Source organism: Rhagoletis pomonella, unplaced genomic scaffold (genome assembly GCF_013731165.1).
Source record: "Rhagoletis pomonella isolate Grant_MI unplaced genomic scaffold, Rhpom_1.0 Rhpom_scaffold_00008, whole genome shotgun sequence".
In the NCBI taxonomy this organism is placed as follows: domain Eukaryota; kingdom Metazoa; phylum Arthropoda; class Insecta; order Diptera; family Tephritidae; genus Rhagoletis; species Rhagoletis pomonella.
Genome location: NW_023458562.1, coordinates 10,768,058 through 10,782,631, shown reverse-complemented (window position 1 = coordinate 10,782,631; position 14,574 = coordinate 10,768,058). Strand labels below are relative to the sequence as shown.

The 14,574-nt window shown below is 38.8% G+C and overlaps 1 protein-coding gene across 2 annotated transcripts in view; it reads left to right on the top strand.

The window, feature by feature from the left end:
• The window catches only part of LOC118744155 (zinc finger CCCH domain-containing protein 13), a 51,497-nt gene extending 44,511 nt beyond the window's left edge, over positions 1-6,986 (top strand). For both annotated transcript variants that reach the window (XM_036476941.1, XM_036476939.1), the window contains 7 exons: positions 2,702-3,066; positions 3,134-3,274; positions 3,343-3,618; positions 3,673-3,765; positions 4,214-4,282; positions 4,350-4,460; positions 4,526-6,986. In XM_036476941.1, the coding sequence (XP_036332834.1) occupies positions 2,702-3,066; positions 3,134-3,274; positions 3,343-3,618; positions 3,673-3,765; positions 4,214-4,282; positions 4,350-4,460; positions 4,526-6,833 (3,363 nt within the window). In that variant the 3' untranslated portion in view covers positions 6,834-6,986. The remainder of the gene's footprint in view (positions 1-2,701; positions 3,067-3,133; positions 3,275-3,342; positions 3,619-3,672; positions 3,766-4,213; positions 4,283-4,349; positions 4,461-4,525) is intronic.
• The last annotated feature ends 7,588 nt before the right edge of the window (positions 6,987-14,574 follow it).

Below are 14,574 nucleotides of genomic sequence, written 5' to 3'. Positions count from 1 at the left end.
TACTAATAGGCAAACTTTTGTTTTTTAGACTTATCTGGAATTAAAAGTAACATGTGTACAAAAGTTCATTGTGATTTAACAGTTAAGCTCAAAGAAAATTATTTCTGGTTTTTGTCGCATAGAAATGAAGCTACAATGCGTTGGCCTGTACGAAGTGACAATGTTTTCTTTGATTTAGATCTATCGAGTTCAGATCGGTGGGACATAAATGTTATTAATGTTAATGGTGAATAAAGACTATTTCCACTTCCTCTGTGTGATGAAAAAAGTAAAAGTACATCAGTGCCCAATGTGGCATCGGCATTTCCTAATGTGGACTTTATTTATTAGTATTAGATTAACGAACATTAATCGGACCAGGGTCATTTTATTTGACAGCACTGACCGAAACGGCCAGCTATTGTCTATTGTGAATGAAAATAAACGAATCAAGCAAGTACGCAAACAAAGCAAGTGAGTTTAGCCATCGCGGTAGTCGAGTGGTCATAGCTGCGTATTACAACTCCGCAGAGCGATGTTCGATCTCCAGTGTGGGATGTGTATTTTCAAAAATTAAATTTTTTATATTTTATATTATTATTTAACTTTGTTTTATTTATACATACATACATACATGCTATGTTTCTGTATGTATTTTAGTTCAAAAAAGTCCATAACAATTGTACATAATTAAATTAAAAGAATAAATAAATACAAACAAGTAATTTTTAAGCCAAAAACAAAACCGACTTCAGTTCTCATATAAACATTTTTGAAGTGCCGCTAATTTGTTCATGGTCCAATCATCGGATCTAAATAAACCAAATTAGTATGGGACCACCATTGAGAATTGAGAAATCGGTTCACGTGGTCCAAAGTTATGCGGTAACATACATAAAAAAAGAAAAATATTCCGACGGATTGATACCCTCCTCCTTTGTTTGAAGTCGGTTAATAGTACGTAATTGAGGAGAAAAAAATTTTGTAGGCCATGTGATGTTTAACGCTTAAGCAGTAACGTTATATTACATATTTATTCGTCGACTCGACGAAGTGCTTTTATTTTAGACTTTTTGTGTGAAAAATGTAACATACAAGTTTGCCACACTACTTTTTATAATAATAAACCTTAACATCAAAGAAAACACCGAGGCTTCTTATTTTTTGAAGGTTTTTTGTATATTTTATATCAATTTCCTCTTCATCCACTGGAGAGCGCAATGGAAAAAGAGCAAAAGTGTTCGTTAAATCGACGAAGATTTCCCGTTTGGGGTTAATCCGCAATATTGCCGTCTACCATGGTACAATTTCGATCGGATCAACAAATACCGGATACACAAAAAAAAACACATTTCATGTCAAGAAAATGCGCCAAACAATTTAAAAAATTTATTCACGGTTTAAATAAATAATATCTTCAAATAATTAATTACACAGGTCAACAACGTTTTGTTCTAGGAAAGTGTAGGGTCATTTTCGAAGTAATTTTTTGCGTAGAATCCGAATCCGGGGTTTAAATTGCTCTATCACGTCAGGATTTTGAGATATCCTAACCTAAAAGTGCAAAAACGCTGTTTTTGCCCATTTTTGAGGTTATGTAGCTACGCAGATTTTGCTCTTCATAAAAAAGTAAATATCTTTATTTTTCACTGAGATATCGCATTTTGAAGTTTCCATGTTTGTGAATTTTTCGATATTCGAAAATCCATTGAGATAACATGAGACGTGATACGGTCGATTACATTCACAAACATGGAGACTTCAAAATGCGATATCTCAGTGAAAAATTAAGATATTTGAGCAAACTCAACGGCATTTATACTTTAAAATACCACGTCTACTTTTTTATGAAGAGCAAAATCTTCGTAGCTACATAACCTCAAAAATTGGCAAAAACAGCGTTTTTTGCACTTTTAGGTTAGGATATCTCAAAGTCCTGACGTGATAGAGCAATTTAAACCCCGGATTCGGATTCTACGCAAAAAATTACTTCGGAAATGACACTACACTTTTATAGAACATTCCGAACCCATTTTTTTGCAGACCTGTGTTATTTATTTGTAAAATGTTCTCACTTCCATTTTCGTTATGATTAATAAATACCACTGTTATTTGGCTAAAACTTAATTATAGCAATTGATAGTATGTGTCCAAATAAATACTTTGCTGTTAGCTTCCATTTTATACAAACAAAAATTATAACAAGCATTAACAAAATGCAGATATTTATGTCGACATTTTCTGTTTTGTAAACACGAAATTCAACTCTACACGAAATTCAACTCTAACGATCGGAAGTTGTTGTAAAAAGCTGACGCCTGTTACGGTCTATGAATTGGGCGTCGTTAAAGCGTGTCTGCAAAAGTACAGTAAATGTTTATGCGCTTTCTGAGGTTTTCTTGACAAATTTCTGATTTAGTTTTTGTCTTTGGATGAGCTTTCGTTCCGCACTTCGCACATGATTTTTCACAGTTAGAAAAAAGCTTATGGGTTTAGCAATTATTTCGGTATTAAATGCAGACTTTCAGATGTTAATTAAGTGTTATTTGATAATGAAATTATGGAAAGGGCTCAGTCTAAAACAAAATGATTAGTCGACTTAAAAAAAAAAAAGATTTCTATTCCCGAATCAGTGACCTAAATGCATCATAGAATTATTAATGCCATCCCTTTCTCTTTTGGCTGTAGAGCAGTGTAATCCTTAACGCACATTTGTTTTTAGATTTCTCCAACAGATACTCATAAGAGAGATACCCATTTTGGATCAGATTCACAAAGTAATGAATGGGATCATGATTACAAAAGTGCAAGAGATTATTCAGAAGATGACGTTAATGGAAACATGTTTTATAAGAAACAGCATAGCCATCCGATAAATCCGCAATTGCATTACGGTCCGAATAAAATTCAAATACGTCCACTCCGACCAAATCATTTGATGGATGTATATTCAGGACCACCAAATAGAGTTAATGCTTATCAGCAGATGCCCGTTCCGCACAGCATAGCCCAAGATCCAGGAGTTCAAGGACAACCTATGATGCCGTTTGGTGTATACAATCCAATGGGTCCTAGGCCTAATATTGGGTATTTATACATATCTTTCGTATTGTTTTTTTTTTTTGCGAATAATTTATTTTTATTTAAATTTAAGTTATCAACATTCTGTCCGACCGATGTTCCATAATGCTCCACCTGGTTTTCCATCGATTAGATGCCCTCCTGCTGACATGCACCATACAAACAGTAACCTTGCATCGGTTTATCAGGGTGTAGCAGCCAAAGTTGGAACTGGGTAATTATAAAAAAACAACAAAAAAAAAACAGACGAAAAACACCAATATATTTGTTTATGATATTTAGAATAATTGAAGATCCCCTGGAAACTTTTAATCGACTTATGAAAGAAAAGGAACGCCGCAGAGAAGAACGTCGGCGGTCGTTGGAACGCCGCCGCTCCTGGTCTCATGAAAGACAAAATCGCGGTCGGCCGCATGTATCCCCCTATCGCAGACCTCCTCGTGAAGTCAAGGAGAAGCTTAGACCGTATGACGCTGATCGTAAACGTGATAACGGTTTTGATCGCACTAAATCGATCAGACGGAGACGATCTAATTCTTTTAGTGATAAGAGTTCGAGGTAATAACTACTTTAAAAAATTTTAATTTATAATAAACTTATTTGTCGCCGCAGGTCGAGGTCTTGGTCAAATTCGCCAGTTAAAAAACGTTCAAGATCACCATATAATAAGCGGTCTCGTAGTCGCACACACGCATTTCAAGAAAAGTAAGAACGCTACATATCAACGCATGGCGCACAATAACTCATATCTACGAAGTGCATTACGTATGTCATACGTGGCACTACAATGGGTGTATCTTTGCATGCCAAGCGACGATATAAGCAATTGAAACTTTAAGAATACATACTAGACAAAGAAACATATATGACTGTTAAAGGTAAAAGGGAAGCAGGGGGAGACAAATTAGATGTTTCTTTTAGCGATTCTTATACTAGCAGATGCTACGCTCTTGGAGCTGTATTAGCTTTTTTTACAAATTTACTTCAAAGATGGACACATCTGACAAACAACGTACGAATGAAATTCACTAGTTGACTTCAAATCCGTTTTTCTAGAAAACTTATTTTCGAAACGAAGGTCCCTTTTATCATTCGCAATCACATATTATTTTGTTTAATTGATGAGCACAAGAATCTATCTCTAAATTTACAGACAACGAGACACAGGAAAAATTCATAACATAAGGGAAGGTGATTTACTTGAGGAATCGTCAACGCTAAGGTTAATACATATATCTTTAATCTCGAAGAATTATGGAATTATCGATATTTTAATCGGAAAATTACAGGGGCACCACAAGTGAGGAAAGAATTCGTCCTTTACGTCAGAGCAACGCGGAGTGGCATTCTCATCAAGGCTCCTTTGATTCGGAAAAATATTCAATATCACGAAAGGATAGGTATTATTATTAATATTCAAAAATATTCAAAAAGTAAATTGCAACTAAAAAAAGACTTAAAACAGATTTCAGGAGGGTCAATTTGAATCTGTGGAACCCCCACCACCTGGTTATGAGCCAAATCAATCATCCTATATTAACAACTACAATACTTTGCCACAAGATTATATAAATCCTACAAAACGAACCGAGCGCATCGCAAGTGATACAAAAGATCAAAGACAGTTTGAAAATCGTCGAAGTTCGGATAAAAACGATACCAAAAACGTTAGTAAGACAAGCGATAAAAAAGTTAGGCGAACTCGAAGTCCGACACCGGTGACAAAGAAGAGGTCAGACAGCTGTGAAAAATTAGAAAAGACTGCTAATAAAAGATCACGAAATAATATCCCTACTTCTCGGAAAAGCGCAGAACGAAGCAAACCCAAACGCGTAGAAGCGAATTCTAGTGAAGCACCAAAACGGTGTAATGAAAAGCGTTTGAAAACTCCTGAACATACTCCTGTGAAAGAAGTAACAGTTGGTCGTGTAAAGACCGAGAAATGGGAAAGTTTTGACCGGCGAACCAGTCCAGAAAAACATAGACCCAGACACCCGATAGTAAGTAAAGATGAGGATGTTCGTTCGAATTCGAGCAAGGATGAAAAATCTTCAAAGAAATCTAAAGATAAAGATAGGAAAAAGAGGAGGAAAGATAAAACTGAACGGAAAAAACTTAAAAAAGATAAAAGAAGTAGGAGAGAACGCGAAAGGCAAAAGAACTCAGAGGAACCAGGCGACAGATCGCAACATAATGAAAATGATGAAACTAAGGATGTGTATATATCAAGAACTCCAGAATTAACCATAGACAAAAATATTCCACCTGCTGGTGACATAGCTTCAACTGAGGAAACCAAGGTAGACACAAGCACATCATTAACACTTTGCAGCGATGTCGACATAAAAAATACAATGAAAGAAAATTCTCAAGATAAAGCCAAAGCCGATACAAATACTACAGAATCTGAGTTTAAGCGAGTAGACTCAGTTTTGGATATCCTTGATTATGAAACTGAATTCGACGACCTTAATTCTCAAAGCCAGCAAAAGCAAAAATCCATTGCACCCGTGCCGGAACCTTCAAAATGGGAAATTGATGAGCAGAATACTAGTGTTGCTAGTGAAATTATTAATTTGGAACCTGATGAAAATACTGATTACCAAATTGAAAAGTTATCGTGTGAGAAAGTTACTAACGAAGTATTACGCAAAGCCGAAAATGCCATATTTGCGCGAGCTATCAAGGCAATATATCCTTTTGAGAAAAGCGACGGAATCAATGATCATCAGAGAGTATACAGTGAAACGTTACCTAGAATCGCTGTAAAAGACAAAATCAAAAACTTTGAAATCACTGTACCAACTAGCAATAGTCAAGAACGTTCAGTGCAATTAAAAGATGATAATTCGCCGAGTTCCCCAAAAGTAGTTAAATCGGTTAAAGAAAGACTTGGGAGCAAAATAATATCTAAATATGACTACTCACCTGATCGCGACAGGACCAATAAAGAGCTTCTTATGAAAATTAATCCCATAGGTCGAAGTGCTTATGAACGAGCGGAAGAGCGGAACAGAAATAAGTTTAAAGATCGGGACCGCGATAATCGTGATAGTAGGACGAGGCATGACAATCGAGAGAAAAATGTTAACCATAAGTTGGCAACGATTTCAAGTAGAGATAGAGATCGAGAAAGAAATAGAGATCGGGACCGCGATCGCGATAGATATCATGATAATGATAAATATCACGATAAGGATCGTGAAAGAGCCCGAGATCGTGACAGAGACTATTTAAGAGAAAGCCGAAATAAATCTCCAAAACACGTGCATCGAGAAATTGACATAGCATCAAGAAGTAGACCACGTGTCAGAGATAGAGACGATGACGAAAGTTCGCATACCAGTTTAGCTCACAAGAGAAGGGCAAATACGCCTAACCTCTCAAAAGAACAACATAAAGGTAAGAAGAGAGGATTGGAAGAAAGGGATGAGGCTTGTTCGTCTAACGCCGGTCAACTGCATAAAAAAAGAAGTATATCAAGAGAGAGGAATAAAAATGAAACGCATGAGTCAAAAAAATCTTTAAGTGAGTCAGAAAACAGATTAAAGCTACATCACTCGAGTGCATGCAGTTCTTCAGGATCTGCTGATACAAGCTCCGATTCAGAATCTGATGAGGGTAAGAGAAAGAAAAAACATAAGTATAAGAAAGACAAAAAGCGCTCGAAACGTTCACTTTCGGCTGAATCCGCGGGAAGTTCAAAAGAGAAGCACACGAAGAACAAGAAACGAAATAAATCATCAAAGAAGAAGAAGAAAAACAAAAAGTAGTAATTCAGGTTTTAAAATAAAATTGCAAATATTTAATGTATAGCTGTTATACTAGAGTTTGTGTAATATTGAATAAGAATGTATTCATATGTCATAATAAATGAAATGCATATATAATAAATGACAAAATTTTCAAATTTTCTCTGTGCAAAATTGGATTTCTTTAGCTTTAGTGATGTACATGTAATTTTTTGCAAAATTAACATTAAATTGATACCATTTAGGTATTTCTGGATATTTTATTTATTTTATTTTAAATTATCTATTATCTATCGGTTGAACCGATTTCAATTCTGTAAAAAGCACATTTTTGGACCTTCTGTGTGGAAGGTTCTTTGACTTAAAAAAATTTTAAATTTTTCGTTGTTGCCGAAAAATGATGAAAGCTGAGACGTCACGATTTCACAATTTCAAAGTTTTCCTTATATTGAATGTCATTAAACTACTAAACGGCTGGACCGATTTCGTTCATATTTGGAACATATTTCAGCACCTTCAAGGGAAATATTTCGACTAAAAATTTTATCGCTAGGTGGCGCTGGGATCGGGATATTCATAAAAAAAATGGCATTTACTTGCTGATTTGGCTCATATTTAGAAACAATTTAGCCAATTTAAAAGAAATATTTGTACTTGAAACTTAAACGATAGGTGGCCCTGTGGCCGAGACATCCCCAAAAATTATTTTACGCTAAGAGAAGGATATATCTACTATATATTTGTGGTAGTATGTATGTATGTATCTATGTATGTGCCAGGTTACAGCCTAAACGGACGGACAGAATCGAACAAAATTTTGACAGAGTATTGCCATGACACCTGGGCCTATAATAGTGTAAAAAATTGGGGTTCGACAAGGGGCGTGGCACCTCTCATAGGCGTGAAATTTTTAATCAGCCATAACTTGGCAACTATAAGTCACATGAACTTGAAATTTGGTATGCAGTCATATATATGGTAGGTGCTTACAGTAGAGTATATACAAATGACTTTGTTAAAGTGGGCGTGGCACATCCCATAGGCGTGAAATTTGTTATCAATCATAACTTCGGAACCACAAGTCACATGAACTTTGAAATTTGGTATACAGTCATATATATGGTAGGTGCTTATAGTATGGTATAAATAAATCAGTTTATAGAAGTGGGCGCCGCACATCCAATAGGCGTGGAATATTTTATCAGCTATAAATCCGAAACTATGTCATATGAACTTGAAATTTGTTATTCAGTCATATATGTATATGGTAGATAAGCACCTACGATATGCATGTAGGGTATATATAAAGGAGTTTGTAAAAGTGGGCGTGGCACGTCCCATAGGAATATTTTATCAGCTATAACTCCGGAACTATAAGCCACATGAACTTGAAATTTGGTATGCAGACATAACTATGGTAGATGCTTACAGTAAGGTATACATAAATAGGTTTGTAAAAGGGGGCGTGGCACATCTCATAGGCGTGGAAATTTTCATCAGCTATAATTTCACAACCATCAGTCACATAAAATTGAAATTAGGTATGCAGACGTATATGCGGTAGGTCCTTACAGCAGGCTATATATACATGAGTTGGTAAAAAGGGCGTGGCACATCCCATAGGCGTGGACCCTTTTATCAACTATAACTTGGGAACCACAAGTTCCAAGAACTTGAAATTTGGTATGCAGGCATATCTACGGTAGGCGCTTTAAGTAAGGCATATATACATGAGTTTGCAAAAGGAGGCGTGGCACATCCCATAGGCGTGGAAAATTGTATCAGCTAAAACTTCGGAATCATATGTCGCGTGAAATTGAAATTTAGTAGGCAGACGTATATATAGTAGGTGCTTATAGTAGGGTATATATAAGTTAGCTTGTAAAAGGGGGCGCGGCACGTCCCATGGACCTGGAATGTTTTATCAGCTATAACTATAAATCGCATGAACTTGAAATTTCGTATGCAGCCATTTTAATGGTAGGTACTTTTATTAGGGTATATATAAATGAGTTTGGAAAAGAGGGCGTAGCACATCCAACAGGCGTGGTATCTTTTATCAGCTATAACTTCGTAACTATAAGTCCCACCAATTTGAAATTTGGTTTGCAGACATATCAATGGTAGGTGCTTATATATAAATGGGTTTGTAAAGAGGGGCGTGGCACATCCCATAGGCATAGAATATTTTATCAGCTATAATTTCAAAACCATAAGTCACATGAAATTGAAATTTGGTACGCAGACGTATCTATGGTGCTTATAGTGGGGTATCTTAATATATAGAAATCCCGTGTAACTGTTGTTGTTGTTGTAGCGGCACTACTAAGCCCCGCCTATTTCGAATCAACTTTTTATCATTATCGTCAAGCTTAACTAACGGTAGGCCCAGGAAACGAGCTGTTTCGATGGGGTCAGACCAAAGGGAGAGGGGTGTTAGTTGAGTCGGATTGAGCTGGCATGTGAAGAGGTGGTTGGTGTCGTGGGGGGAGTCTCCACATGCCGGGCACTCATTTGGGTTGTTTGGGTCGAGTCTGGACAGGTAGCTGTTTAGGCGGCTACAATATCCAGACCGTAACTGAGCCAGAGTAACGCGGGTCTCTCTAGGTTATTGAAGCTCCGTCTCTTCCACAGGTGGTGATTGGGCTCCGATAACGACATTCTTAGGCCTGGAGTCGAGGTAGGTGGAGACTGACTCCCTATGAATGTCGTTAATCGCTTGTCTGTACGTCATTGGGTCCAGTGGTTGGTTGGTCTGGACTGCGTCCGTGTACACGAATAGGTGCCCCCTGACGTGCCTGGGCGGAGGCTCCTCCTCCAGCAGTGGTCTGTTGGGGTGTTCGCTTCTGTGACACCCCACCAGAAACTGCTTACAGAGCATTTTGTTATGTTCCCGTACGGGGAGCACTTGGGCCTCGCTGTGTAGGTGGTGCTCAGGCGTCATCAGAAGGCACCCAGTCGCTGTCCGGAGTGCGGCGTTCTGACAAGTCTGTAGCTTCGTCCACTGCGTCCAACTAGTCCCCGGTGACCAAACAGGCGCTGCATAATTTAGAACCGGCCGGCCAATTGCCTTGTATGTTGCCAGCAACGTTTCTTTGTCTTTGCCCCAAGTGCTGCCGGCGAGCGACTTGAGGACCTTGTTGCGGCTCTGTACTTTGTTGACAACTGCGGTTGTGTGCGCGGAGAAGGAGAGCAGGCTATCAAAGGTAACCCCTAAAATTTTTGGGTTGTTCACCGTCGGTATAGGTGTGCCGTCGACGTGAATGCCTAAATCTAGCCTGACCTCCTTCGTCCAGGTGGTGAAGAGGGTCGCCGTTGATTTCGTTGGGGAGAGGGTTAGGCTCCTTGCAGTGAAGAAGCGAGAAAGGCTGGAGAGATAGCCGTTTACTTTTGAGCAGAGGTCATCAATTCCATTCCCAGACGCCAAAATCGAACAATCATCAGCGTACGAGATCAGGGAAACTCCTTCAGGAGGCTGGGGGAGTTTCGAGATGTAGAAGTTAAAAAGTAAGGGGGAGAGAACACCACCTTGTGGAACCCCTTGTTTTATTCTTCTTGGTTTCGAGGTTTGATCTCTGAAGATTACTGATGATTGTCGACCACTCAGATAATTCGCCGACCATCGCTTCAGTCCCTGTGGGAGAGAGGAGGCCTCAATGTCTTCTAGCAGCGTGGAATGGCAGACGGTGTCAAACGCCTTTGACAAGTCCAACGCTACTAGGACAGTTCTCGCACAGGGGCGGTTACGATTTAGGCCACGAGTTATCTGGGTGTTTATGGCGTTAAGTGCTGTTGTTGTGCTGTGCACTTTACGGAAGCCATGCTGATGTTTCGCTGGGGTTAGGTGGCAGGTGAACTATGGGAGCAGCAGGGCCTCAAGTGTCTTCGCGACCGGGGAAAGGAGCGTTATCGGACGATAAGAGTCTCCTCTGTTGGCGGGCTTCCCCGGTTTCAGCAGTGGGACCACTCTCCCTGATTTCCTTACATCAGGAATGATGAGAGTGGTCATAGACAAATTGAGGACTTCCGTGAGGTATGCTACTCCCACAGGCCCCAAATGTTTCAACATCAGCATACAGATTCCGTCGGGTCCAATGGCTTTGGAGGCTTTCGCCTTCCCGATGGCCCCCTTCACTTCACCGCTGGTGAAAACAAGTGGTGCACTGTTTTTGGGCAGTTTGTGCAGCCTCCTGGTCACTCGACGTTTGGCCTTGTCTACCGAAGGATGCAGTGTGAATTGCCGACTAAAATAGTTCGCGCATTTATTCGGGTCCGATGAAGCGTGACCTTCAAATGAGATTTCCACTCTGTCATCACGCTTCGTCGGGTTGGACAAGGACCTCACGGTTGACCAGAGCTTACTCACACCAGAGGTGAAGTTACAGGCCTTCAAGTGCTCTTCCCACGACAGCCGGTTCTACGTACCGGAATGACTCGGGTTTTACCCGACCATGGGCTGTTGTTTCGGCGATCTAACCCCGTCTAGATCGGCGATACCCACACCAACTTCCCGTGTAACTGTGTTCCTTTACGCTTATCTCCGAAACCGCTTAACCGAGTTCAATGAAACTATGTGGGTGTGTATTGTTGGTTCCAACTTAAAAGATATGTTAGTTGTGAACCCGACAAAAAATTTTTTTTCATCCAATTTTTTTCTATGCTTCTCGCATCGTGCTTATCTAATATATAAAAATCGAACTCCTAAACGGCTCGACCGATCTTTATGAAATTTTTTGTGTTATATATGGTAGGTATGAGAATCGGATGTAAAGTATATTTCATACCGCTAGGTGCAGGGGGCGTGGCACCTCCCATACAAACCGAACTTTTCATATTGCATATCTCTGGAAGTGTTCATGGTAGACTACTCAAATATGGTTTGGAGATATGTGAAAACAATTGCATATTCATGGAGAAAAATTGCGGTTATTGAAAAAAGGGCCGTGGCACCTCCCATACAAACCAGAAAATTTTCATGGAAGAGGTCTCGAACATGGTATGGAGGTATATGAAAGCAATCGCATACTCATGGAGATAAATTGTGGTTATCGGAAAAGGAGGCGTGGCACTTCCCATACACATTGAATTTTTCATACTGCATATCTCTGGATGTGTTCATGGAAGAGTACTGGAACTTGGTATGTACAAGATATATAAAATCAGTCGCGTGGTCATGAAGAAAAGTTGCGGCTATTGGAAAAAGGGGCGTGGCACCTCCCATGGTAGATTGCTCGAAAATGGTATAGAGATATATGAAATCAATTCCATGCTCTAAGAGAAAATTGGGGCTATTTGAAAAGGGGACTTGGCACCTTTCAAACGCACTGAAACTATTACGTATCTTTGTATGCATGTACAGTTTTGCTAAGTTATTTAAGACGGCAAATATGCCTTCTGACAACCACCAAACCGTAATATTAGAAGACAAATGCGTCATTAAAAATCATGATCGTGAACTCTTGGTGAAAATGTTGGGCCAAAATGTTTCAATACAAAAAATTTATTTTGGGCGGGACGAAGTTCGCCGGGTCTGCTAGTATTTTATAAATGAATTTATAAAATATAAGAAGCGGCTGGGCTACTAGACTATTTTACCCCGCCAGAGATTTAGACTCCGTACGATTATTATGTTTTGATGATATTTCATTTAAGATTATGATTGTGTCTTCTTTGCTGCAGTCGAGTGTAGTTTTAAGATCAGTTTGGCTTCCCTTTTGTTATATGTTCGATAGAGAGTGTAACATTACAGTGGCTGCAAACAGCAGGTCTTCCTTCGTTAAAGTGTTCAATTCGTTACTCCAACTCTCATCCGTGCTAATCTAATGCATTCGTCCCTAGCGAATTGTTTGTTGTAATATTATCTTAGGTGTTGACGGTTATATGTTTTCAAAAAGCTGGCTGAGGTTTGCCATAAAGTATTTTGTTGAATCTTTTTTATTGCTTGGTGATAGTTGGTTATTATCGTGTCCCAGCATAGTACTTCATTATGAGAGGAATGGTAATGACATTTTTAGCTGCACTCAGGCCCGTCGGCCTGATACGTTACGATAAGCTTATCGTTTCCATGCAAGCTTTCGAGCAAACGTTTTGATTATATTCTTGATATCGTCGAAAAATTACATTGCCGACAAGGTACATTGAACAGGTAGTATCAGTAGAGCAGCTGATTTGATTTATTTTCAAATTATTTGGTCTCGAAAATGTCAAATATTTTTAATTTTTTCTCACAAAAATTCTGAATTGTTAAAATCCATTTGCATGTGAAACCTTTTTCCATACAAAACAAGCGATTGAATAGCAGCTTTTGGAACGTTCGCCCAACTCAGCAGCACGACCGCTGATTACTGGGCCTTGCAAAGGATGGATCAATGCTTCGAGAAGCAAACAAATTTACTAGGAAAGAAAGTTGCATCAATTTTTATTTTTTCCAATTTCAATTTTTTATTTTTTATAATTTTTTGTATTTCACATGGCACGCTTTGATTTAGAAGAAAAAATTCAGAACAGTTTTTGACACTTTCGATACCAGAAGCAACAACAAAATACACGCAAATGTTGTTTTTGCTCTACTGATACTACCTGTTTAATGTGCCTTGATTGCCGACAAATAAAAACTGCTTTATGACTTAGGCGAAGAACATAGTGACGTGACAAAGAGAGCGACTAGACATTTTCGGATAATAGCGACAAAATCAAACCTTTATTTTTCAATGTTTTCCTAATGAAGCGAAAAGCGAAGAAAGCGACAAAGAGCATAGCGACGAAAACCAAAACGATTTGTTTTCGTTGCTTTCTGAGCTGACTGTTGCTTCACTATGTTTTTACGTTTCTTGTCTCTTTCTTCGCTATTATCCGCTCTCTTTGTCGCGTCACTATGTTCCTTGCCTTACTGCCGTCCCTAAATTGGAGCGCTAAGCGAGTGTCATCGCGCGCTATACCCAAATCAACGCGTCGTCAATTTTGACGTTTACTCATGTCCTCTCGTTTTTATTCTCGTTTCCTTTTTCACTTCTTTGTCCGTTCTCTTTCTCTTCGTCTTCTGCATCCAACTTCAGCACGTAACGCCCTGTCAAAAATGAAAATTCCATTTGCTCGGCGTTAGCGCCGCGTTATTGTGGGATGCTTCATACAAATTGTATGGGCATGAGGATTTTTGACAGTTGCTTGGCGCTTGACGCGCCAATTTAGGGATGGCAGTTAGTTTGAAATATGTATATAAACTCGTTTTGTTGACATACACAAACAATTTATAAATTCGTTATTTTGCCAAAAATGGACACAATTGCATTATTTTATAGTGATGACTCGGATGAATCTGAAGTTTTTGTAAATCGAAGGTGTTAGCGTCGCATTTTCCGAGCACAAGCAAAGGATGTATTGGAAATGAGTATACAAGAGTAAACAAACCAAGGCGAATTCATATAAGGTGGTATCGATTCAACAAATACAACAATTACTTGTATTTTGTTTTTGCGTTTAGCTGGTCATTGTCAGATATTCTTCTCCGAATGAAAAAAGGCGACAGAAAATGCAAACACTCTCACGTTTTCACTCACTCACTAGCAAAATATAAAATTTTGACAATCAAACGCTACTCACAGCTGATTAAACAACACAGAGAGAATGATTGGAGGACTAGCCACATTCTCCAATCTCAAACGTTAGAGAACGACTCGAAAAACTATCGAGAATCATAGCGATCTCAACAAAAATGGGGCATAGTTCTCGACTCGAGGAAATATTGATTCTCTAATTGTATTCC